The following is a 26,649-nucleotide window of genomic DNA, read 5'->3' as shown; positions in this document are numbered from 1 at the left end:
CAGAATATTTAATTCAATGGACTATTTATCAAAATGTTGTCCCAGGGGAGCACACCCCTGGATCCCGCTTGACAATTGCGTTGATCGGGGCATATATCTTAGCTTAGGGGCCCGCTTACCTGCCAGGGAAAAAAGTTCAGGCTCAGGATTTTTTTTTTACTATCATCCCTGCAACAGGACACAAAATGATTCCCCCATTTCTAAACTGACTTTAACTTTGAATTTCCGGCAAAGACACATGTTGGGCATCAGGATACTTCTGCTGTTACCTTTGACCTGGGAGTTGCTCTGTAGTTTTTGTTCTGTAGATGCAAATTGCACCTAAATAGCTGATACAAATACAGAGGACACCAGGATAAATAAAGTTTAACAACTTTAAATCTGCACGGACAAAGATTAACTCCACATCTTAAACCAGGTGGAGTCTTGCCCTGCATTCATGTGGTGTTGGGACTCACCTTGCCGAGTTGTTGACATTATATACGCAGAAACATGGCAGATAAAAGAAACATTTAATTTGTAATATTGTATTAGGCTGTAACCCTTCCTGTCCAGTGACCTAGATTAGTTACAGAAGTTATTTATTGGGGGGTAACTAATAAATAACACAAATACTGGAGATATAATACCTCATACATGAGGTTCAGTCGAAATTCATACCATCTCATTATCTCGGGATAATGAGTTTTGTTATCTTGAGATACTGGGATAAAAAAATATTTGCGAGAACGGCCTTCGACGGCTTCGGGACCTGAGCAACGTATTTCCACACATCTCTTTTCTGTAGAGAATTGTGAAGCAATTGATTGCGACAATGAGATTTCCCTTTCCGTTTGAAGCTCTTTCATTTGGTTGTGTAGAAAGCACCTCTGTGCCTCAGCTTCAGGAGGGAACAACAGTGAGCGTGATTGGTTGTTGTCATTATGTAGCATCAACATTTGCATAGAGTTGTATTGTTCTCAGTTCTCTCAGGGGTCACATTGATGGGCGACTTTTGAGCGGTGGTTGGTGGCAACAGCAGGATGTTCAGTGTACAGGGAATGGCGTCTTTAGTGTGTGGGTCTGTATATGTGAAGCGTCTCCCAGAGTAGAGAAAATAGTCCTTTTTGAAACTTGTTATGATGTGTTTTCTCATCTGTAATGAGCTTGACAAACACTACAGTGACTGTGGACATAATGGACAACTTCCCCTTCAAAAACCAAACCGTCTCCCTCCATCAGAAAACACACAACAACACAAACACACAGAGAAATAAAGCAACAGAGAGTGATGGAGGGAGAGACAAGAGGGCGACGCACTAGAGAGAGATACAATCAGACAAGATCGTTTTAATACAAGAACGGAAATGCTGTTTAGCTGCAGGGAATGGCTGCAAACAGACACACACACACACACACACACACACACGCACACACACACGCACACACACACGCACACAGCCTCTCAGTGTGCAGTTTTGCAGTAAGTGTAGCACCAGAAATAGCCTGAGACTGGTAAGAGCAGTTAGCAATGAATATTTCAACTATTCTCTCTTCCTCTCTTTAAATCTCCCTCTCTCCTCCAGGTTTGCACTTTTCTATTTTCACCTCTCTTTAAACTTTTAATCTTCTTTCTTTTACCCAGTCTGAGCGCCTCATAACACCGTCCTCCCCTCCTCTGCTGCCTTCCCTCCATTTCCACAGCCGAGGAAACCTAAACACATTTAGATGAATGTGAAAACATATTATTGAAATGACCAGAACCTACATCATTAATACACTTATATACAGGATCTGAGATGAGCTGGAAGTGTAGTGAGTCGTGATGATGTTTGCTGCTGCTTGACACAGAATGTACGGAAGCTAAAAGTGGCCACATTAATCATCTTCATCCTGTCATCTTGAGATTTTGAGTGAATTTATCTTTATTATATTATATATTATTTATGATTAATTTTACCTTACCTAAAGATGACAGTGATTTTTCTTGTAATGATGGGTCAGTTGTGTTGAAACAAATTGTTTTTTTCCCCCAATAACAAAATAAATGTCTTTGGTATCTCAGTATATAAAAATCATTGTATCAGGACTATAGAAAAAACTTCACAATTAAGTGTATTTCGTTGACCCTGCCGAATGTTTAGTGAATACTCCATGAGAGCTGATTACATTTTACTTGGTTTAGATAATTAACTCATTATCTAATAATTAATTATTGTACCTGTGGCTTCTTTTGGCTTTCATACAATTTCCGCAAATCTATTATCTCAAGATAACAAGATAATTTACCTGTTATCGACAAAAAAAAAACATATTATTATGATATAAATAACTTTGTTTGATTGTGGCCATGGTCGCTTAGTTATCTCCAATGAGATAATAATTTTGTTATCTTGAAAATACTTACCCAAGAGAATTAACTTGTTACCTTGTGAAAGCAACCTTTTCTTTATTTTATAAACCCTTTGTCCAGTTATCTCAAGAAGAGTAACAGGTATGTTTCTCAGAATAACAAGATAATTAACTCGTGATAAAAGATTTAATGCATAAACTGACGCCTGCTGTCAGCTTCCATAAGAGATAGACAGAAGAGTTATTTCAGTTAAATTTATCAAAATCTGGACAAAAATTCAAAGAATAAATGAAAACAAACTGGGGAGAAAAAAGAACCACATATACAGTATATTTTCAAAAAGGAGAAATAAGGTTTATTTCATTATTAATCTTATATACAGACATTTACAGCAATCTTTGCTAAAGTTACTGAAGATAGTTATGGTAATGTCCTGCTGACTAAGACAGTGTAACAGAGATATGTAAATTATTAGAGACTCTGTCCAGTTGTAGTTCCAGTCTGAGAGCGTATACAGAGTAGATATATATTTGTGAAAGACATCAAAGAAGAAGCAGGGTCGTCAGTTTGAAACACAAAAAGACTGTTCAGCAGTCATTTCTCCTGCATTTACTTAACACTAAAAACACTATAAAAACAGCTCCCACTCCTTTGGTTTGACTTGATCTTTACAGTGGTTTTTATACGTGAGATGAAACTGTATATTTAGATCTTTACGCTGCCTTCACCCTGTAGATACTAAGGATCCACTGACAGATCTGAGAGGGCATCTCTTCACAGCACTTCAACCCGTTTTGGTTTTCAGCACAAAGGAAGCACGGCTCTGGGTCTCTGATATCACAGATAGTTGAGTATATTCACGGAGCTCCGACCAAATTAAAGTCACAAACAAATAATACTGTTAATGCGTCCGCACTGGCATATTGTTTTCAGGTTGTCCATCCGTCTCATTCTCGTGGACGCGATATTTCTGGAACTTCTTCAAATTTGGTACAAACATTCACTAGGAGTCAAGGATGAGCTGATTAGATTTTGGGTCAAAGGTCAATGTTGTGGTGACCTCACAAAACATGGTTTTGGCCTTGTGAACACAATATCTCCTTGAGGCAATTTCTTCAAATTTGCTAAAAACCTTCCCTTAGACTCAAGTACGAACTGATTAGACTTTGGGGTTCAAAGGTCAAAGGTCAAGGTCAAGATGACCAAAACACTTTTTAGCCATTACTCAAGACTTCTCACAGCAATTATGACAAAATTTCACACAAATGTTTAATTATAGGTAAATTTTAGGTAACATGGGCTCCTTACAGTCACGGGTGAACTTATCTAAATGTTGCTTCTGCTCCCACATGAAAGAAATACTATCTGTATGTGCTACAGTTCAGAGGAATGTGTATACCACACATGGTATATGACTAGCCTAGCTTAGCACAAAAACTGGAGGCAAGGGGAAACAGCTAGCCTGGTTTGAGATCTCTGGATCACAACCCATCTTCAATCTTGTTTCATTCCAACAGGCCTGGTGTTGTTCTCACTGACAGCTGCCAAGACCACAGTTGTTAGGAGGCAGTTGTGACAGAGCTGGGCTGCCGTCTGACCCTAGTCTTGTACAAGGGAAGTCAAAGGCCTCACTAAGCTTCTAACAAAGGAGTCATCTAACAGCCCCTTTCTGATGGTGGTATTGGGAGGTTGTAAATCCCCGAAACAGGTGACAACCACACCCACTTAACACAGTGATTGGTCAGGTGTTGAGGTGCGAAAGAAGGCGGGGTTTTAACCTCTCTCTCAAGATAATTGAAGCTACAGCAAATTAGAAAATTTCCCAAAATATCAGAACATTCCTTCAGTTGTTATAAAAACATAAAGTAAATGCAGTGTATTATATTATGTAAGGTAAAAGCCCCCCACCCAAACTCGCAATTTAAAGAAATATTAAGGTATGAAACTTGTGGAAGAGAAGTGGAGAGATTATTCAGGTATTTTGCAGCTGTTTTTAAGGGATGTTTGTGTTATTTAAATAATTAAGTTACACTATGAGGATCGTGATTCATGACAATAATCTTTACTAATATAGCACTTATCTAAAAGCAATGTTTGTAAAGCTTCTAAGAACATGTATAAAAGCAAGTTATCATCATAAAACAGACAGAGCTAATAAAACTAAGGTTCAAGTTAAAGGAATAGTTCAACATTTTGGGAAAGAATTTGACTTTCTTTATGAGAGCATGTGTTCAGGTGGACTTCAGTCTCATGTCTGTGAGTTCAGCACAAAACTGGAGTTAGGACGTGGTGTGAAGTGTGAAGAGCAGCAAATAAAGGGTTAATCTGAACCTCAGGGGGAGGAGGAGGAGGGGGAGGCGCACCAGACCTCAGTTGTCATGGTTACAATAATAAACACTCGGACTGTACAGAGAGTGGCGTTCCTACTTCCCTCGCCATGGTTACTATAATAACGGTCATGGCTTGGTTGGGTTTAGTAAAAGATCATGGTTTGGGTTAAAATAAGTGCTTCCTCAACATTAGACGATCTTTGTTGTCATGGTTACAACATAAACTGGTAGTTTCACATGGGAATCAAACACCGCTCTCCTGTGGCATATTCCTGTGTTTTGTTAACTCATCCATCCACCACAACCTCCTCCTGACGCGGACTTTGTTTCTTTTCGTACTACGTCACCGCACTTTTAGCTTTGCTCCTGTCATAATTACTACGACCACTAGATGTCGCCTAGCAACAAAACTTAACTATGGGTCATAATTACCTGCTGCACAGACGACCTATGGACTTTTAACAGGAGGACAGTCTCAAGATACAACATGTTAGTCAGTGAGCTTCAGAGGTGCTGGTAGGTGGACAGAACCAGGCTAGCTGCTTCCAGTATTTACGTTAAGCTAAGCTAAGCTAAGCTAAGCTAAGGTAAGATAAGATAAGCTAACCACGTCCTGACTCCATCTTAATAGATATGAGACTGATATTGACTTTCTCATCTCACGATCGTCTCATCAAAGTGAATAAGGTCAGAATCACATCGTGCTTCACCTCATAAATCCCATGTTCATCAATAAGTAGTTTTTCCCTCAAATACAGTTGTGTTGTTTTTCAATTGTTTCTTAGATGTCAGTATGTTTCTTCTACATGAAAACAACATACTTAGTAGTTGTGAGTGACTTTAACTTAGTGGCAATCAAGTGTTTTGTGTTCCAGGCAGGTTGAAGCAGGTTATAAAACATTATGTGACCCAGATGTGAGTCCAGACTACGTGCAGATGTTGTGAAAATGGCAGCTGTTTGTTTCTGATGAGTGTGAATTATTAATTGACCCATTTTGCTCTGCAGGGGAGGGGGGGGGGACTGTTTGTTACCACAGGGCGGATTAACAAGGTAATGTGCAGTCAATGCAAGAGTGGTGAGGTGAGGTGAACATATTGTCTCCTCCTTTCTCCTCTTTCTTCTCCTCTTCCTCCTCTTCCTCCTCTTCACCCTCACAGCCTCAGAGTCAGGATCCCAGTCAGACAGGCTAAAAGGAGGGAAAGTGATGATACTAAACCAGCATTGTTATTAACTTCCACGCTCTGGTGTCTTTTTCGTGCGATGTCTTTTTCCCTTTCTCCCTCCGGCTTATCCATAGTGTCCTTTCCCTCCTCCCCCTCCTCCTCTTTCTTCTCCTCCTCCTCCATCTTCTCTCCAACCTTTTTCTCCTCTCCCAGGGTTGCTGAGGGCAGTTCTGGAGGGGTCGTGCCCGGGGCAGGGGTGTCTGGTACAATCATGTCCTCAGAGTCCAATGCAGAGGTGGAGGTGGTCGCGGGCTGGACATCAGTTGTTCTCGGAGGAGGAACGACCCTCTCCTCCTCATTTTCCTCCTGTACAAACTGAAGGGAGTCATCGGACGTTGCTGTAGGAAGAGCAGTTGACCACCACTCGTCTTCATCTTCCTCCTCCACAGTGTCAGCAACTAGAAAACAGCAGAAGAAAATTACTTGTTAAAACCTACTCAGATTGTCTCAGGGGGACTAACAGCTAGGGCCACAGCTAAGGATTATTAGTATAATTATAATTATTATAATTAAGTTACAGTTTCCCAGAGCACAACTTGGCAAGGTCACATGTCTTGTTTTATCCAAGCAACAATTGAAATCATAAAAATAATCAGGTGTCTGATATAAAACAGAGAAAATCAGTAAATCCTCAAAATTACCAACATAGAAGCAGTGATTGTTCAGCATTTTAGGTTCATAAAGGACTTAAACAATTAACATATTATAAATTATCAATATCAAACTGTCTAATGGAAATGTTACAAATCGATCTCTGCTTTTTTTTTTTTCATCTTTGTAAAAGTGGGTTCAATCTTTATTAAAAATTATGATAATAAAATAAAGCTAAAACTTTCTAGAAAAAAACAAAAACTTTTCCTGTTACAGTTTCACAGAGCCCAACATTATTGGTATTGACTGATAATGCATAAATTACATAAGTCTTAAATGTTCTATACATTTTTAACAATAATTAAGCAGCAAACAATTGTTTCTATAAGATATAGTGGAGTAATGGCGTCCTGACATACCCCCTCTGTATGTGTTGCAATCTGAGTTTCTCTGTTCCTTGTTTTTGGTAGCCGGTCTGGTAACGCGTGCATGTTAGTGCATGAGAGTCCCTCCTGTTAAACCTCTGGCCCTCCCCACATTTATAAACACACAGGCTCCGCCCACATGAGATGGCACAGTGTAGTTCAGGTGAAAGCGACCTTCAAAAAATGTCCTCCACTGAAGAACAAACCATGTTTTCGGCTAAAAAGGCATCAGACAAAGAAAGAGATGAGACCAGATTTCATGCGGACTGGTCATGGGGATTTGTCTGGCAAATATTGCTATTGCTAGCTGGCTAACTGTCAGCATTGCGGAGGAGCACATCACGGCAATGCTAGCATGGGCTAATGTTGCGGTTAGACTGTTTTTTGTTGGCTCTTGTGTTTACTGGGTAACTGTATTCAGCTGTGCCTCTTGTTGGGTGTTTAAAGGTCGATTTTACTGAGCTTCATAACACTTTAATGACTGAGAACATGCGCACGGAGGCCGGAGGTTTGGCCGATGACGCGTTTGTTTTGGTCTGAGATGCTGGTGGTCGAGTGCGACATCTAGTGGCAGTGACGATCATATACGCAACCTGTAAGACTTTTTTTTCTCACTCTCTGGTTCCTGCTTGTTAAATGTGAGATTTTTCTGCTTTTCTTTGTCTTTACATTACAGTGAATTGAATTTAACAGAGTTTTGAACTGTTGGTTTGAGAAGAACATGTTTGATGATGTCTCCTTGGTATATTGATTGTGAAAATAACTTTCACAAGCCTGAGAGCTCACAGTGACATCTTCAAATATTTTGTTCTGTCCAGACAAAACTAAAAGCTCACAGCATCTTATTACATTACGGTTTACAGGATATCTGGTTAGAGATGAAGATGCAATAGTCTCTGTAGAATCTCTCCCTGCCTTGTTTCCTGTCATCTCTCTACTATCATGATCTAATAAAGGCATTAAAAGCCAAAAATAAAAGTCATGCTTTAAAAATGCTGAAATTGAGAAAGATGTAAAACAGAAAAGCAGGAAATCCCCATATTTAAAAAGAAAATGTTTGATTAAACAATTTCAATAATTAATCACTTAAGCTGTTTAATTTTCTCTCAAATGTGAATTACACAAATGGAATATGACTGTATATCATCATGCCATAAATTTATACATGTAATATAGGTTTCATCTCTCATTTGGAAAAAACAGGAGAGTTTTATTTTATTTTTTGTAGTTTAGATATGTGGCGATGCAGCCGCTTTGTGAAGTATTTTTATTAATAAAAGTGGGCCAGGAAACCGTTGGTCTCAGAGCTCTGCTACTTCACTAAACTCATCTAATCAGGGTCTTATTTACAGGTGGGATGGCGAGTGAATGCAAATTACTGCAGTGAACAAGCAGAAAATTCAGGATCCTCAGGACCAAGAACAGCACTGAACCCTGAACATCTGATTTAAGCTCTGAAGCTTGACACTGAATCGATGTATCTGAGCTGCTGAGTCACAGGAGAGAAAGAGGACGACAGAGAGGAGGCAGGTGAGTCGTACCACACAGGTTGTTTTCACATTTCTGCAGGTTTTCAGGACATCTTGAGCACCAGTCACCCTCTACATACGGCCTCTCATCTTCATAGTTCCCTCTGCGGACACACACACACACACACACACACACACACACACACACACACACACACACACACACACACACACACAGGTTCATATATTCATAACGACCAATGATACAATGACTAGTCTGATTCATTATTTTGTTTGAAGAAATTTGAAGTCTCCTCTTTCCAATTACACCTAGAAGAATTAAATCAACACACTGAACATATGCACAAACTGTCCACACACAGTGAAGAAAATCACTACTGTCCACAAGAGGGAGCTGTTGTTCCAGCAGTAGCATGATACTGTCAGTAGAGAATTGAAGCAGCAGGTATAACAGTAGTACAAGTGGTAGTACTGCAGTGGTAATAGAAGTAATGGTAATAGTAGTACTATTGGTAGCAAAAATAAAAGTACCAGTAAGCAGCAGAAGTAGTTATAGTAGTAGTAGTTGTTGTATTAATTATTGAATAGTAATAGCAGGAGTAACACTAGAGGTAGTGGTAGTATAGTGATAGTGACACAGCAGCAGTAGTATTGGAAAGAGTAGTGATACTTTCAGGGTAGAGGTCGGTTTTGTTTATTTATTAAGGCAGTGATGAAGTCTGGTCGTGGTAGACACAGCAAACATTTAAAAAGAAATTAATCTTTCTCTATTAATTAACTTCACACCTGGACTTCAGCTCAGACCACGGTCTCTGGTGAAGTATCTTCTGCCTCATCTTTATCTAACGTAGCCATTGTTAGGACACTGCCAAGCTCAAACTGAACTGTTCAAATATGACTGACAGTGTAGGAGTTGGCTGTGATTGGTTTTTCTCCTGTGATGAACACAGAGGATGGTCTATCACATTTTCAAAATAAAATAAAATGAATTCCTCTGACTGAAAGCTCTGCTTCAAAGTAAGAGTACTTCATAGAAAATGTAATGAAGTGAAAAGTACAATATTTGTCTTTTAAGTGTAGTGGAGAAGAAGTTCCAAAATAAATAATATTCAAGTTAAGTGCAGATACTGGAAAATATACTGAAGTACAGTAATAAAGTAAATGTACTTAGTTACTGTCCAACCCTGGTAGTAGTAGTGGCAGTACAAACAGTCATTAAATTAATAGTGGTGCCATAGTAAGTAGTATAAGTAGCAGCAGTAGTAGTAGATGTAGTCGTTGTGGTAGTAGTTCTGTACTAGTAACAGTACTGTAGTAGTAAGTAGTAGAAGTAGTAGTACTGACGCTGGATAGTAGTTGCAGACGAGAAAGGAGGCTCTCTCCCAATCCAGTCCCTCCATACTGTTACAGAGATGGAAGGCACAGCCGACTCTGTGTGTGTCTGCCCACACCATCTGTGACACACACACACACACACACACACGCACAGTACAAATTCAGCTAATCCAGTCCAGAGATAGAAGTGTGTGTATAAATAAGTACAGTGTGTGTACGTGTGTGTATCTGACCTGTGTGTAGTGTCCACACATCTTGTCTTCGTCACAGCTGTTGTTGTGGAAGTCGTAGTCCAGGTGCTCTACAGGAATCAATCAGAATAATTATATCAGCTCTACCACACTATAGAAATACTCAATTACCAGTAAAACCTAAGGAACAGCACAGACCTTTTTTTATTCAAGGATGAATATTACTGATGCATTAACTTGTATTGTATGCAGCATTTAGTACAGTGCAGTACTTGAGTTAATGTTCTTGGAGATGTACAGGATCAGAGTAGACATCATGTTAGACTGGACATTATGGAAAGACTGTATTTGCCTCAATGATTACAGATGATGGGTTCTGCAGGTAGAAAGCTGTAGCATTTAGCACTGATACAGTTATCTTAAAGATGACTCACTTCTCTTACATTAAATAACTTTTTTAGAACAATAATTTTACAGACTTCAACTTTTGATTATTCAAAAAAGCAAAAAGTGAAATAGGAAACATATACCTTATATTATTACCTATAAATTTGTTGTGGCTAACACGTTACCAATCAGACAGCAGACATTTTGTCATGTACAAGCCATGAAATATGGGCTTTTAAAATGGAGGACCAGCTGATGTAGAGTTTGGTTTTACAAACAGACCCCGCGCTCTGATGAACCAACTCACCCAGGAACCATTTCTCCAGAGCCTCTCTGAGGTCCAGAGGCCCGGTGCCGGCGAACAGATTCTCTCCGGTGTCCTTCAGTTGTGGGTTGTGGTTCCACACACATTTGGTGGCGTAGCTCTCTGCGAGCAACTTCAGGTTCGGGTCCCATTTCTGCAGAGAAACAAACTTTATCAATCAAACTCTGGTGTGGATTAAAGAACCAGACTTCGACCAAGCATATCTCTGGCACAGTTCATTTATGAAGGGAAAGTAAAGTTGAAGTGTTTTACTTTGAGAGCACAGACACAGTAACAGTGTGAGCTCAGAGTCTACAGCCATGCTAGCAGCTCTGTCGGGGTCTACAGTACTGCGTTAAGCTAAATGATAACATCAACGTTCTCAGTGACTATGCTAACATCCTAATGTTTAGTAGGTATTCTGTTCATCATCTTAGTTAGTGTGTTAGCATGCTAACTTTTGCCATGATTAACAGCAAACAAAAGAGGCTGATGGGATTGTCTTTAGTATTGCAGATGTTTGGTCTTTAAAAAAACATATTTCCTCAGTCAGCTTCTTGTTAGTAATAGGATCCTATATTTTATGCCAAAGTTAGAACATTTTTTGGATGTTTGACATGAAAGAGGTCTGTGTTCATGTTTTCTCTGTGCACTAGTAGGCAGGGCTCAGTTTGGAAAAGGTGATGTCACAGACTTGCATCAGTAAAGATTTGATGACATGAGCTGTTTGGTCACTGTCAAACAAATCTGATCAAACCACACCCACACAGTTTGTTTGTTTTTTACTTTGATCACTGCTTCTGTAGCCATATATGTATTATGAAGAAATACTGATGATAAACAAGTTTTGTTTTCATCTGCTGTAACCAAAGTACTGGACAAATAAAAATGTAGGTCAAATGATGGCGCTAAGGAAAAGGAGGATCAGCAAAGTTACTACAGTTCATCTTGAAGGGAAGATGAGTGGCTGAACCAAGCAGAAAAATAAACACTAAAGTGCCACTTGAGGCTGCCTCCAACAGTGAGTCAACAACAGTTTTGGTTTCTGTAGCTAATTTCCTCCTTCATGACAACTGTAGAGGGCGTGAATTTTTATTTAAGTCACCTGTATACATTTTATTAAGGTTTACATTTATGTATAATTGAGGGCGTGGCCACTTTGAGTGACAGGTGGGTGAGCGTACGATTGCCACAAACTGGCATGCATTTTAAAATGTGCTCAACCAATTAACTTGGGATTTCTAAATTCAAAGCAAGAGTTCGGATGCTAGTTCAGGAAAACAAAATTCCACCTTCCAAGTTAGAGTTGTATTGATTGTATTGATTCAAGTGGAGAAACAGACTCACACATGAAAACTACTGAAGCTTCAAGTAGTCAGTTCACACAGGAAGTTTACTCAAACCTTAATGCTCACAACCTTAAATAGATGGTTTTGTAACAGTTTATATCCCTGCTGTATTAAACCCTCTTAAACCTGCTTTTATTTAGCATGATCATTTTATTGTGTGGCTGCTTTTCATTTATCATTGTTTTGTGGCCTTTAAAACTCTCTAAGGGGAAGTGCTTTACAAATTCATTAGAACTGTTTTATCATTAGTATATAAAATCCCCTACGTCTTTATATTATATAATTAATTTACAGACCTTTGGTGCTGACTTAAAGGTCAACATTTTACACTTTCCTGTGCTTTATTTGAAGTGTTGATCCATAAGAAGATATATTTGTGGTTTTAAGAACCAAAAACCATCTTAGTGTAATTTTACATCTCCTTTCTCAGGCTTCTCTCTGGAGCTGTAGTAAAAACAGGTTGGTGAGCCAAGAAGAAGAGAGGAGGCTCTGAGCCTCTCTTCTGATTGGCATACTGTTTTCTGAGTGATCCAATAAAAAATATATAAGATTTCAGGTAAACACTAAGAGAAACCAGATGCTGCAAGGTTGCATGGTGGGTTGGTACAGGTGGGCGGGGCTTGAGGCATGGTTGAGAGGGGTGACTGCTTTGTTGTGACATCACAAAGTTCAGGAAGTCCTGACGGCTCGTTTTAAGGCTCAGTTTCTGTAAACAGGCTGTGTGCATTTCTGTGTGGACTGAGCGCTTTGATACTTTCACAGTATTAATATAGAGTCTAGACCTGCTTTATAATTGAAGAAGACATGGACAGCTACCTTTATACTATATGGAACCTTTAAACTGGATCAGTGAAAGGATGATGTTTGGTGTTTTTTGTGGCATCAGTCTAGTAAAGTAACACCTGTGGTTAGGAGAGAATGATATGACATTTAATATCACATCAAGGAAATGTGGAAAAAAAACAGGAAAGGGCAAGAGACATTTAGATTAATAAACATCACATTGTGTTTGACCCTGACTCTGCATCAGCCTAAAGTCAGGAAATCATTGAGCTCACACTCATCCAAAGGTATTTCATATTGATCGTTTTTTCTCTCTGTCTTGTTTCCTTTACATGCAGATAAAACCAAAACCGTCACCCACTTATCCCTGACATGACCTCTGACACTGACCTCAGCCTGTCTGAGGTACGTATTTCCTTTCTGTCGTGCAAGTGACTGTTTCCTCTTCAGAAACCAGTGAAAGGTGGACCACAAGTCAGCAGCAGGGATTCAGTCACGAAGAGAACAAGTCACCAGACATTTCCAGAACCCCAGTATCATGTTTCCCCTGTCTGTGTAGAAATATCTGGCCCCTCACGCCGTCATTGTCCATCACTGACTCATGAGGCATCGTCGGTTCCAGCCCAAATCCTGTCCTAGTTCAAAGTTCACATTTAGCCAACAATGGTCCAAATGCCTGACACTGTTCTTCCACCGTCTCGAACTGAGTTTTGGGAACTTGAGGTTGGACAGTTATTGCATCTGTGTGCATTTACTATCAACCAGCAGCCAAACCTATGACTGTTATAATTTTCATACGTCAACCGTTTCTGTGTCACCAGATTTAGTTTTGAAATTATTTTATGTGAGAAATCAACCATTTAGATTTAAAATATATGGTCAGCTTTTCAAAACAATGTCTACTTGATGATTATTTCCTATGAGAAGGAGGAGCTGTGAAGGATATTATGATGTTTTTATTTGCTGATCCTGTGTCCTATTTGTGTCTGACAAGCTGCTGGCTTGCTGCAATTTCTGAGCACAGAACTGCTTGTAGGAGAAAAATGTCCATGCATCATTATCACAGCAAGGGACTGAACTCATTCATTTTAGTATCTGAAGCATTTCTGCATCAGCAGAGTTCAGAAAGTAGGGAAAAGGCTGGTTGTTGCATCAGCAAATAACACAAGGCAGCAAAGAAATATAGATGATATTACACAATAAACAGCAGCTGATTATGACAGGGATTTATATTTAATATTTAATTTTTCTTATTGTCAGCAAATGCTGTGTAGCTAGCTATGGAAGAACTAACATGTACCATGTGTGTATCAAAGCCTGATACAGTTCCATCACCATAAACACACACACGGATGTTTATTTTGACTCAAACCGACACACAATACATAAATTAAAGACAAAGACTGAGCTTTGATTTCAGCTGTATTTACTGTAAAAGAAAAATAGGAGAGAGAAAGAGGATGACACACAGCAAAGGGCCAGAGGCCGGACTCGAACCCAGGCCGCAGCAGCAAGGACTAAGCCCAAATGGCACAGGCTCCACCAGGTGAGCCACCGGGCGCCTTGAGACAGACTATCTTTCTTATTTAGTCTCTAACAAAGAGCACAGCCTCCAATAGGAACCAGTGAGCTCAGAGCTGAGAGCCTCAGACACAGGAGGGAAGAAACAGTAATAATAATGTACCGGATTTATTGTTTGAGTTGTTTTTACAGTAAATATTTGGTGAAGGTGACAAGTGACTGACGTCTTTAACTCTGTAGTCTCGATCTCGTGGCTTGAGTCACTGTTGCTAAGATACTGAAGGAATGAACCACAGGACCCTGAATGAGAGTTTAATATTCCTGTGTGTGTGTGTGTGTGTGTGTGTGTGTGTGTGTGTGTGTGTGTGTGTGTGTGTGTGTGTGTGTGTTTATTTGTCGGGTGATGACACACAACACAAACAATAGTCAGGGGTCTCCTTCACATTCCTCTCTCTCTCCAGGCTCTCTCAACATCTGGTCTATGTTATGACTCTCAGGTCATGTACATGGTCATGTAGTAACACACACACACACACACACACACACACACACACTGTTGACCACAGTGGAGATCATTCCATCTGTGAACAGCTGATTGTGTTTCTGTTCATCTTAACAGAATTAAATGCGGATCATTTCTATCCCTTTTTAAGTCGTGAACTTTGATCACTGATCTTTTTGATAGATTTTTTTGATTATATATTGATCAGGCTCAGTGAGACATCTGCAGCTGTGTTTGTTTGAAGTTGAGAAGTTGGTGTATCAATAAAAACCAAATGCAAAGTGCATGAATCATGAAACCCTGAAAAGAATTAGCATGTTAGCACTTCCTGTTTCCTCGTCCTGAGGTCAACAGGTTTTTTGAAAGTGATTTTGCTGGATATCTGAAATATGAGATGTTTCTTCTCTGACTGATTTGTAGAGTCTCACAAACATAATTTCCCCATCTGTAAAATGTGACACTTTGCATTGTGGTTTTTTTAAAGTGTTGTTAGCGCCACAATGTAAGATGGGTTACTCTGGTCACAGATTGTAGTGTGAGGTGTACACTGACGTACAGTCCTGCAACAACAGGCCAGAAAACACTGATCTGTGCTGATCCCTTTAAGAATGGGAGGTATTTGTTTAAATGGATTATGCTCATGTTTTAGTTTAATACAGTTTAGTGTAATTATATTATTTGATATAATTTAAACTTTTGGTTTCAGTGGGTCTGTGCCTGGTTCTCTCAGCAGATATGGATGATGAAATAAACAGTGAGCTGCAGTGAACAAGCACGGAGCTGCAGAATCACAGAGTCCTGCTCAACCTGTTCTCCTTATACAGACCAGTTATATTTGAATTTGTGAAACAGGTTTCTCACTTTCTATTAGTTTTATTTGAACTGGTCAGACTTTCTCTATACTAGCCCATATTTGTTGTATCTGAAGCGGTCAGACTGGATTCTGTGTGATTTTATTTAGGCTGGTCAGACTGGTTTCTCTTATGTTTTTAAGTGGCTAGGATAAGTTTTATTTGGTCAAACTGGTTCACTCAGAAAACAGTCTGCCAAACTGGTCCAGAAACTGGACTGTCGTCTGTAACTTCCTCCTGTTTCAACACACTGACCTCCCACCACATCTCAGTCTGTTCATTTCATCTTACTCCTTCTCTCCCAGTTTCACAGATACTCCTTTTCTCTTCTTTTCCCTTCCTTCCCTCTCTCCTCTCCTCTGGCACTTTCCTTCTCTCCTTCCCTCTTTCTCTCCATCTCTTTATGTCCCTGTATATCAGTTTGCATCCTTATCATCTTCTAGTATTCTATCTCATCCACCTCTCCTCCTTCCTTCTTTCCTTCCTCCTTTTATCCCTCTTTCTCTTTCTCTCTAGTCCAGTTTAAAGGATGAAAGAAAAACATCAATATGTAAATGTCCCAGTGGGGCTTCCATACCAGCGGATACAGGCTGAGACCTCTCCTGGTCAACACACACGCACACACACACACACACACACACACACACACACACACACACACATATATATATGCACACCCCAGTATGAAAACAAAGACACACACACAGATTCCTCTGGGTGCTCATTCATTCTCTACTTAATTTTCATTTCTCTCTGTCTAAACACTGCACTCCCGCTCTTCGTCTCTCAGCTCTTTCTCAACAGTCTTTCTCCTCTGTTGCTCAACCCTGAGAGCTGATTCCCTCCCTCCCTCCCTGTCTGTCTGTCTGTCCTGGAGGATGATTTCCCTGCTGCGTTCCTCCTCTAACACTCATGTTATTAACTGGATGGAGCCTGGAGGAGGAAACACCCGTCTGTTCCTGGAACCCAGGCCTTGATTTACTCAGCGTTTTTAAAGAGGCAACCCTCATCTGCAAACCTGTGCATAAAAATATTTGGTGTTATGGTACTGAGGAAATTGATAAAGGTTCTGAATGATGCAGATCAGGACGACTGATTCTTAACTGACACCAAAATAACTTCCTTGAGATTTTCTACTATTGCACAAAGTAAACCAATCCAGCAGGTTACTGTATTATTAAACGTTAAGGTGCCATCATGCATTCTTGTTGTGTTTTATTCAGAGTCTACTGCTGAGCTTACTTTACATCCTGGTTTACTGGCTCCAATTTTCCATGAATTTGATTTCATTTTACAGATGTGCACCTTATTAGGGTGTTCAAAAACTTGGCACTGCAGGTTTGCAGCTCACTTACCTACATTAATGCGTTGCATTATGTCAAACTTCAACTTAATTCGTCATGGGAAAAAATTAGGGATAGACTTTTCTCTTTTAGGTGTTGAGAGACGTTTTATCTCTTCTTGATGAAATATGAAAAACAAAATGGTAGTTCAGATTAAGAGGAATCCTCTGTCTGCTCACTCATCTCCACACTGTTAAAAACAACTTGTTGGACATGTTTCACCTGGTACAGATGCCTGATACCTGAAGTTCAGCGTCTGAAACTGAAACAAACATTCTTCATGATATGATGAAATTACTGTAAAAACAGATTTGGAAGCTGCTCTGGTTTTTATTGGAAAGGCACAAGCTTGATAAGATTATACTGGTCAAACTGGAACGAACGCAGTCGGTCACAGTTGTGGACTTTTATCCTAAAATGGGAAAAGCGGTCAGAATCCTTTTCAGCCAGAAGGGCACATCAGTCACCGTCACATCTCCATAAAGAGTTAAACAATCTCCTTCTTCTCAATGGTCCATCAACCAAACCAAAACAAGTGGCCGGCCTTTGCCTGCCCGAACCGCAAAACCAACACAGCAATTTCATCTGACCCTCAGTTCACCTGCACTTCCAGCTCAGAGTTACACACTGTTCTGTTGGAGGCAGCAGCGTGACGAGTGGAAAACTTTTAAATAAGTCTTTAATATCCTGTAAGAGAGGAAGTCGAGTGACAGCAGTGTCTCTGCCAGGTGATAATGTAATGTTTAGTGTTCATACTCACTGCTAAGAACGATGGCGTCATTCTGTCAGTCAGAACAGTGTTGACTTCCTGTCATGATCCTTAGAGAATGAACAATAATGACTCTGGTGATCCCCTGACTTTTCATTTACTGTAGCACCATCAGTAGGTTGACGTGTTTGTTCCAGAGTGAAATATCTCAACAAATACTGGATCAGATGTGGTTAAGACATTCCTCTTCCCCACAGAATGAATTCCAATATGTTAGTTGAGCCATTGACAACACACACACAACCGGTGGCTGGGGGCTGGTGGAAATTAGAAATTAATCTGATTACTTAATCAATAATCGTCCACCTGTATATCACTTCAACAACAGTTCGTGACAGGATACTGTTAAAACTAGTCAGCCTCCAATAATTCTCAGCTGCACTGAGATTACTGTGTTATGTTAAATGTTGTATGTTAAATGTTATACTACCAAGCTAACACGCTAAACCAGTGGTTGGCAACTGGCGGCCAGTTATGTCCAAATAGAGAATCTCCACCTTAAGATGCTTATCATACTTGTGTCCATGTTGAGAGCGAATGACAGATACAAACAGCAACAGTTACTACCTCTTTAGACATTTTTGCAGCAATGCTTTATTTCAAGCTATTGTGAGATTTTATTCTGAAAAGTTCTGACAGGAAGTTCCAAAGGTTCTGTTGCTTGCTTGACAGAGCTCTGAAATAGCCAGCATACAATGTGTATGTGTATGTATACAAGTCACAAATATAGCCTAATATGTGAGTGTGGGCTACAGCGCCAGTTGAATTTTATCAATCAATTTCTTAAATTAGTCTTTGATTATGTTCTTGTCCATCGTCTAATGGATTAGAAAAACATTTATGCCAAAACGCCAAACTTACTACCACTTTGTTAGACATTAGGTACATTTTCACTGGCAGTATCAACATAATTTAGGTATTAACTGACATGTTGATATCCTTAGCATTAGCATTAGCATTCAGGTCAAACCAGAATTTAGCCTAAGCACAACTGAGACTGACAAATTACACTTAAACAGTTCGACATTTTGAGTAGTATGTTTATTCGCCCTCTTGGTAGATCAGTAACGTGTTTATAACATTTTTGTCGGTAAACGCCAACAGCTGCTTAGCTTAGCTCAGCTTAGCTTAGCTTAGGTTAGCATAAAGACTGGAAAAAGCTAGCCTGGCTCTGTAAAGAAGCAACAACATCCACCTACCACCAACTCTAAAGTTGACGGATCTGTTTGATCCTTATGGAAACCAGTGTGAAAAGATGCCGCTTGATTCACAACATGAGCAAAAAAAACAAACTCAAATTCAAAGCTCTCAAAGACTTTAACTGTATATTTCCACATTCAGGATCTGAGTATCCAACAAAGGCAACTATCCAATAGCTGACTAGTGAGGGAGGAAAAATGGAAAAAGTGGTTTGATCATGAAAACAATTAAAGGACACAAAAAACAACTACAAACAGGGATAATTAGAACAAGACAGAGCAAGAATAAGACAACGCCAGAGCTTTGTGTGTTTGTGTTCTGGGACCATTCGACAAAAAGAAACAAAGACAGAGGAGAAGGATGAATATACATGATGTTAGTAAATTTGGATCAGATCTGTCCTGGACTTAAGAAGAGGATATGAACAGACACAACAGATCAGACTCTTTTCTTGTCTAGTCCCCTCTTCTCCTTTAATCACTCCTTACTTCTTCTTCTTTTTTTAACCACTTTGTCTTTTTTACCACATCATTTGATCTGACCCTCATCCTGTCTACGTAAATTCAGATTGAATTCATTACACTTCTGAGTGAGGACGCTGTGACCCCACAATACAATGCAGGACAGAAATGAAGCAGCAACCCACAGCTGGAGATGATTAGAATAAATTGTGTAGAATCATCATCTTTTTATATTTGTTGAGTTTTGTCCTCTGTTATCCCGTCCTACATGATAGAAGTGTGCATCCATTTCTTGTTTACCACCAGTCACAGCTGTGAAGATGAGTATATATAGTATTACACACTGTGCAGTATTGGTATATAGTACTATACGAACTTGGACCTGATCTTGCACTAGAGGATACTGTAGGTTGAGGAGGGCCACCATTGCAACACACTGCTAATAAAGCTAATTACTTTACAGACCGAAGCTGTTTTTGTACCAGGCTGTAAACATGTTAATTTCTGCTGCAAAGTTAACATGGGAGTCTATGGGGATTGACTCACTTTTGGAGCCAGACTTTAGTAGCCATTAGAGGAACTGCAGATTTCAGCACTTCAGTGTTTGCTTTCAGCCCTGGAGGTTGCCGCTTGCTAATTACATACAAGAATACAGTTTATTTTGCTGAAGGAAATATATAAAGCATTTGTTATATTGTTCATGTTTTAAGTGGCAGATTAATCCATGTTCAGCGCTCTAGTATTGGGTGTGGGACTGAGTCTAAATAAACTACAGAGTGTGTGTTTGTGGTGATCAAGTGTGACTTACTGATGTGTTTTAATCGTTCTTGGAAACAATGAAGCTCTATGGCTCCGAGGAATCAGATACATCAGGCTGTGATGCACACGCAGGACTTATTAGTAGGAAACATTCAGTGGTTTGGATCTGCCCATAAGATTTAATGACAGGAAGAAAAATATGGAATGAAGAATAGTAAACTTATAAATCTTGAACTTGTACCACTTTTAAGTCGTGATGTTGTGACATTGTTTTTTACTCTGTTAATTGAAAGATTAATCCTGATTTATCTGCACTGTTAACGACAGTTGTGTTTGTTTTCTTTGTCTTTTTGAGACAGTTCGATGTAGAGAATGACAGGAGATATGAGACACGTTTCAGACATTATCTAGCTCACCAGCAACAGGCATTTGGTTTTTGTAATTGTATTGTAAATGACAGCTATTGAATTGGGTATCTAACTCAATAAAAACTATATTTTTCCTGTTTCCCACACTCTGATCACTCCAGATACTTCCAGTGTGACTTGCTGAGGTTTTAGAGGAACCACATCATCCTCATACATTAATAAAGCTCAATGACTGATTTGTGGTACTCCCTGCTGCCACTAAATTAGATTAGTGAAACTCAACAGCAGCGTCTCTTTTCCAAATGTAATGACAAGTCTGTGACATACTGTGGTCTGTGGAGTCGTCATCGTCATTTGCTGTTGTTCCCTCTCACTCAAACCATCTAGTGTTAAACTGACAGTTGCGAAAGTTGGTTTCTTTCGGGAAATTCACATTGGAAACTCTTCCTCTTCTGATTGTTGATCGTTGTCTAATCGATTGTTTTAGACCAGTCTTGTTTGTTGGTTGTTTGAAACTCCTCTTACATTGTCTTTACAGTGTCTGTTCATGTTGTTTCTAAGATGTGAGCTGTCTTCTTAAATTCTGATCTTGTGAGATGTTGTTGCCTGTGAGTCTGACCAGGAGGCTCTAATGTCAAGAGTTTTAATGGTTAAATAAGGATTGAATCAAAATAACAATGGTTAAGAAATCTTTCGTTCAGGATGAGACAATCTCTGGTGCTTTCTCTCGTTTGGTTCGGTTCCTTTAGGCTCCTATGAAGCTGTCACTCGGACTTTATTGTGGTGTGAAAGCAAAGCAGACCGACCATAGGCGTCTGTGATGGCAGATGTGCAATTATGGAATAAAATCAAATGATGGAGCGCAATCAAACCCATCTGCTGATAGTGGGAACTGTCAAGGATGCAATAAAGTGTTGCATGACTCTGGTTTTCAGTCAGAGATAATGGACTCTTCCTGTGAGTCCGACTCTGAGTGAAGCTCTTTTAATTACATCCCCTTGTGTGGTCTTCCTCTGCTATGATTTAACGGCACCCAGCTCCTAATATTTACATTTTGTCTTGCCAGTTGTCTTGTAATCCTATTGACGAGTGCGAACATGAAACACTTGGATCAACTGAGCTGAAATGTAAAGTGAGTAAAGTGACCTGAAACACCAGGATTCATAGACGGCACGTTGGGTAACAGGAATTAGGAACTGTTGCTGTGGTGATTCATTGAAGCCCACTGTGTGTGTTTGTGTATGTTTTACAACCCAGTGTTACACAACTAGAGCTGGTTGTGATTGTTGTTTTAGTCATTACAGTTTACTAGTTAATCGTGCTGTTAATGTTTTGAAATTGCGACATTGTTGTAAAGCTGGTGGCGTAAAGGTAAACGAGTCATCATGATGACGTATATATATGGGATGACAGTTCTTGTTTTAGTGACATCAACTCCTCGCTCCGTGTGAACATAACTTCAACAGTTCAGCAGAAGTTTCATTTGTTCTATCTTGGAAGTTAATGCTGTTGTACTGACTGAGCACTATAGGTCTGCCCTTTGACCTCTTGAAGACCAAACTTTCTGAAGGTCAACACTAATATTTTTTACTGGGATTTAGGATTTAGGATTAGGACATTTAATGTCCAAAAGTATGACAGATATTTATTTTTTCTCTTGTCTGAGCTAAAAAGCCTCTAGAACAACATTTGAACCATCACAGACAATGAAACTCTCCACTGAATGAATTCAACATTAGCAGCAGGCTAACACCTGTTCTAACAGTATGTCAGTGCCGTTATAAGTTATGAGATGTTTAGAAGAAGGTGAATCAAGGGCAGCTCACTTCTCAAGATCAAGACTGACTTTTTATTCGCTAAATTAATTCCAGAGAAACTGAACAAACACTGGGGCTTTTTCATGAGGAATTATTTCACAAAAAAAACACCACTTGAAGATGAAATGAATTATTAAAAATGTAAACAAAAAATGCCATTGCAGTTGAGTTCAGGGAGGAAACTGTCACAGATTGATGCTGACAGTTAACAGACAATATTAGCTCATTATATTGACGTCACTCTCACCTTATTTACTTTGTTGGTTAATGTGAGTCTGGAACAACGTTAACGTTTTAAAACAGGTCATGATGAAACATGAGCTGATGACACGAAGCTTCCCTGAAGTTCCCTGCATGGTGGTATTTTAAGCTCTGCAGGCTGCAGGTGTCTTACCAGAGGCAGCATGGCCGAGGCGCTGGGCGAAACCAGTCCTCTGTAGTGGTTGTGAAGCTCCACCAGCAGCTCCTCCTGCTCCTCGCTCAGAAAGCTCCAGGCTCCGGGAACCACCAGGGCGCTCAGCAGCAGCCATGCCCAGAGAGGAGCTCCCCTTGGCGGGCAGAGGCAGCGGCGCATGGACCCCCTACTCAGCAGCCTGGAGCTCCTCGAGGCTCGATCCTGGGTAGTCCGTCGGGTCGAGGCCCCCCGCTGTGTAGAGACCCCCTGGAGCTCTGAGAGGCTCCGCTGGTGCATGATGGGAAACAGATTCCTGAGGGATGTATCCTCAAGTGGTCAGTCCAGAGTCCAGCGAAGAGTGTGTGTGTGTTCTTATGAGGGTGTGTGTGTGTCTGTAAGTGATCAACAACCGTGTTTGTGTGTGTGTGTGTGTACAATAGGCCACTTGTCTTTGTCTGTGTGAGTGTGTGTCTGAGTCTCTGTGTGTGTGTTTAAGAGTCGGCAAAAGTGTGTGTGTTCCCTCCTCAGTGCCTCTCACTCTCAGCTCTGCCGGTCTCTCTCTTTCTGACCCGGCTTTAAGAGTTAGAGGATCCTCCCCTCCACACACACACACACACACACACACACACCACGTTTCACATTTCACACACTGCACCGACTGGTACGCGCAACAAACACAACCCCCCTCAATCTTCTCACTCCACATTCTCCATGTCGATCTCTCTCCTCCTCCTCCTCCTCTTACCCTCTTTCTCGCTCCCTCTCTTTCTCCCCCCTCTCCTCCCTTGCTCTCCTCGCTTTCTCTATCTCCCTTCAGCTTTTTGTCCTCCTTTGTTTTTCCCTTCCTCAGCTTCAGTTTGATTTATTGACATTTAAAGGATACGTTAACATTTCTTCAAGTCTGTCTGAAAACAACACTCACATGTATGTACATGGACACTGTTATTAATCACTTTTACTGTTCTTTCTGTCTATACTTGCCACAAAGAGATCGCTTCCTGACACATTTCAACCCTTGCTTTGTGTAAATATAATTTCTACAGTTCAGCAGAAGTTAATTTGAGGCCTCAGGAGTCTAAATCAAACCAGCATCTTCCAAAGTTACAGTGTTCTTCATAGAAAATAGCCTCGTTCTGTGTCCCTGCACACTGTGTTTGTCATAAATAAAAGACACAGTCATGCAAAGAGGCAATATTGTTCCAAACAGACACAGTCACTTTGAAACATAACCACTGATTTTGTCTGACTCAGACTGAACTTCAGACTGCATGTCGCAGGACCAGGATTGTGGATTTGGTCCCATGTTGTTGCTCATTGTTGGGAGGGGATCAGCCAGTATGAACAGGAGCAACAATGACAGTGACCAACAACATACAATTAATTTTGTACATTACACACAGTAATATGAATATGTCATTCGATACAGTTTGATGTATGTTGACAGGTTATTATTTGCCTTATTATTTATGATTATTTATCTCATTATTTGTCCATCTGTGCTGTCTTGTGTCGGTAGGAAACGAGCTGAACTTCCAGTCTCATGGTTTTTCTGTCCTCCCCAAACAGAGAAGTTTCTCCAACCAGTCCTTTCAACCCTCTGATACGACCCATAGGAGTGTCTCCTGAAATGGCGCCCCTATGGCGGCAGGCATACTGAACCTTGGTTGGGACTTCACCGACAGCGGCAAACCTACCTTTGTCGCCATGGTTACTATAATAACGGTTGTGGCTTGATTAGGTTTAGGAAAAGATCGCGATTTGGGTTAAAAAAACATCAACATTTAACAACATTAGACGATCTTTGTTGTCATGGTTACAATAATAACAGCTAGCTTCAGATGGGAATTGAACACCGCTCTCCTGTGTCATATTCATCCATCCACCACAACCTCCTCCCGACCTGGACCCCTGTCGCTCTTTGTATGGCGTGAAGGAGATTTTTCTTCCTCCAGTGTTCCTCGTGTTTTCCTAAACCTCACTTACACTCCAAGAGTTCAGGTCATAACAACCTTCACATTGTAAGACATTGTTCAGCCTCTATTATGACTGTTTGTGTCTAGATGGAGCCACAGCTCTCATCCGTGGCTAGAGTACCTAGTCTTATAGATAAGGGCGTACAAGAAAAGCACAGACTGAAAATATTGTTCAAATCTAGTTGTTGTCAAAGATGAGCTAAGTATGGGAAGTACAAGACATATGTAATATTGATTTGGTAAGAACATGTGACAATTCATATTTTGTAGACCAATATCATCTGCATACATGAATGGAGTAAGGTGTTGTGAAATGTTGCAACCATGTGAGACCAGGGATTATAAACTCATAGTCAGGCAAGACATTTTTAGAACTTGATGTGGCACCACTCCGATTCACATGCTGACGGTGTACTGCTCATCATTTTCTCCTTGGCGCCAAGCTCATAATAAATACTTCTGCCTGAGACATCTGAACTCCTGCTCATCATGTTTTCTCCAGCTCACAAGAATTTCAATCAAATGTGGAAAAACAAAGAGCGACAAAGTGCGGTGGAAACAGACTTAGTGAATAAACAATGATGTACAGTGATTAAAACATCACTCAAGCTTCCAGTGAAGAGACAAAAACATCGGGTCTGTGTGGAGCGATGAGGAGGAGGCTCTTTTGATGTCATCATCGCTGGATCTTCTTCTTCTGCAGTGGTTTAATGGAAAAGTGGAAAATTAGTGCCACCAACTGTTCATATCAATGAATATTCACATATCTGAAATGAATGGGAATGTGCATTAACTCAAATATTCTTTTCAAACTTTAGTTTCGTTTTTTTTTTTTATAGGTTGCCAAGAAAAAAAAACCCAGAAGAAGAAACAGTGACGTCAGAAATCTGTGATCAATGAAGACGGAGAACCACATCACAGAGTGGGTGGAGTCACAGCTGTCACATCTCGAGTAAGTTCCTAACAAACAGAACGAGGGTCCTGGGGACAGTAAACTTTGCTAAAATGTCCCAGCAACGCTTTGACACCATGACATTAATTTCCCCTAGGGTAGTATCTCTCTATCCCCTAGTAAGTATCTATCTATCTATCTATCTATTTATCTATCTATCTATTTATCTATCTATCTATCTATCTATCTATCTATCTATCTATCTATCTATCTATCTATCTATCTATCTATCTATCTATCTATCTATCTATCTATCTATCTATCTATCTATCTATCACGTCAGGGAGGTGATAAATCTACAGCTGAAACAGTTGCAGGTAAACAAACATGTTAGTAGGTCAGTAAGAAACAGCTGACAAACACTGAACACAACCAAAACTACTTTAGCTTCTCTCGATTAATGCAGCCGTACCTTTGCAAGGAACAACTCCAGTGTTCCCATTGCTACAGCAACTAGATGTCAGAGTACGGGTCCGTGCACATTCAGATACCCATAGTTCAACTTTTGTGAACCTGCCATTTCATGCCATTGAGAAATATGTGGATAAGATTTATAATTTTATTCGTTTTTGTTTCATTAAACCCAGAAAAAAAGATCTGACTTGTGGTTAGTCTCTAGGCTAATCAAACAAAAAACAATCAGCCATCACATTAATCCCTCATTGATACTTGTGTAACTGTTAACTTCCTCATTTGCAACTGATATGGCTAAAAAGCAAGCTAGCCAAATAAGTCTTATCTTAATCAACTTTACTATGTCACTGGCGCTTTGCCTGGACTCTGAGGACTGTGCTGGATCTGACTCTGCTGATTTGCTGTTGCCCTCGTCTCTGCTGTCCGTCTCATTCGGCTCCTCGTCACCCATATGACCGCTGGTACAGGCGTCGGCCTCGCCTGGTGGAGTTGGAGCAGTTCTTGGTTTTAGACCAGTGAAGTGTCGGTGCGGCTCTCAAACCAGTTTACCTGGCAGAGATATTGCTCTGCAACATCAGATATTT

General features: G+C 40.1%; 1 protein-coding gene across 1 annotated transcript; it reads right to left on the bottom strand.

Moving 5' to 3' along the window:
- Positions 1–2,662: 2,662 nt before the first annotated feature.
- On the bottom strand, positions 2,663–23,296 carry LOC111673380 (uncharacterized). The gene is made up of 6 exons (XM_023431153.2): positions 22,727–23,296; positions 10,613–10,763; positions 9,961–10,028; positions 9,737–9,846; positions 8,444–8,535; positions 2,663–6,284 (listed from the first exon to the last, which is right to left on the bottom strand). Exons 1-6 carry the CDS (start codon positions 23,021–23,023, stop codon positions 5,815–5,817), a joined length of 1,188 nt encoding a protein of 395 aa, XP_023286921.1. The 5' UTR covers positions 23,024–23,296; the 3' UTR covers positions 2,663–5,814.
- Positions 23,297–26,649: the final 3,353 nt, after the last annotated feature.

The sequence above is a fragment of the Seriola lalandi genome, unplaced genomic scaffold (assembly GCF_002814215.2).
Source record: "Seriola lalandi dorsalis isolate HSWRI2012SDOR001 ecotype SW California unplaced genomic scaffold, Sedor1 jcf7180002054917, whole genome shotgun sequence".
NCBI lineage: Eukaryota > Metazoa > Chordata > Actinopteri > Carangiformes > Carangidae > Seriola > Seriola lalandi.
The sequence above is the reverse complement of the archived record's forward strand: the minus strand, read 5'-3'. Positions and strand labels throughout refer to the sequence as shown.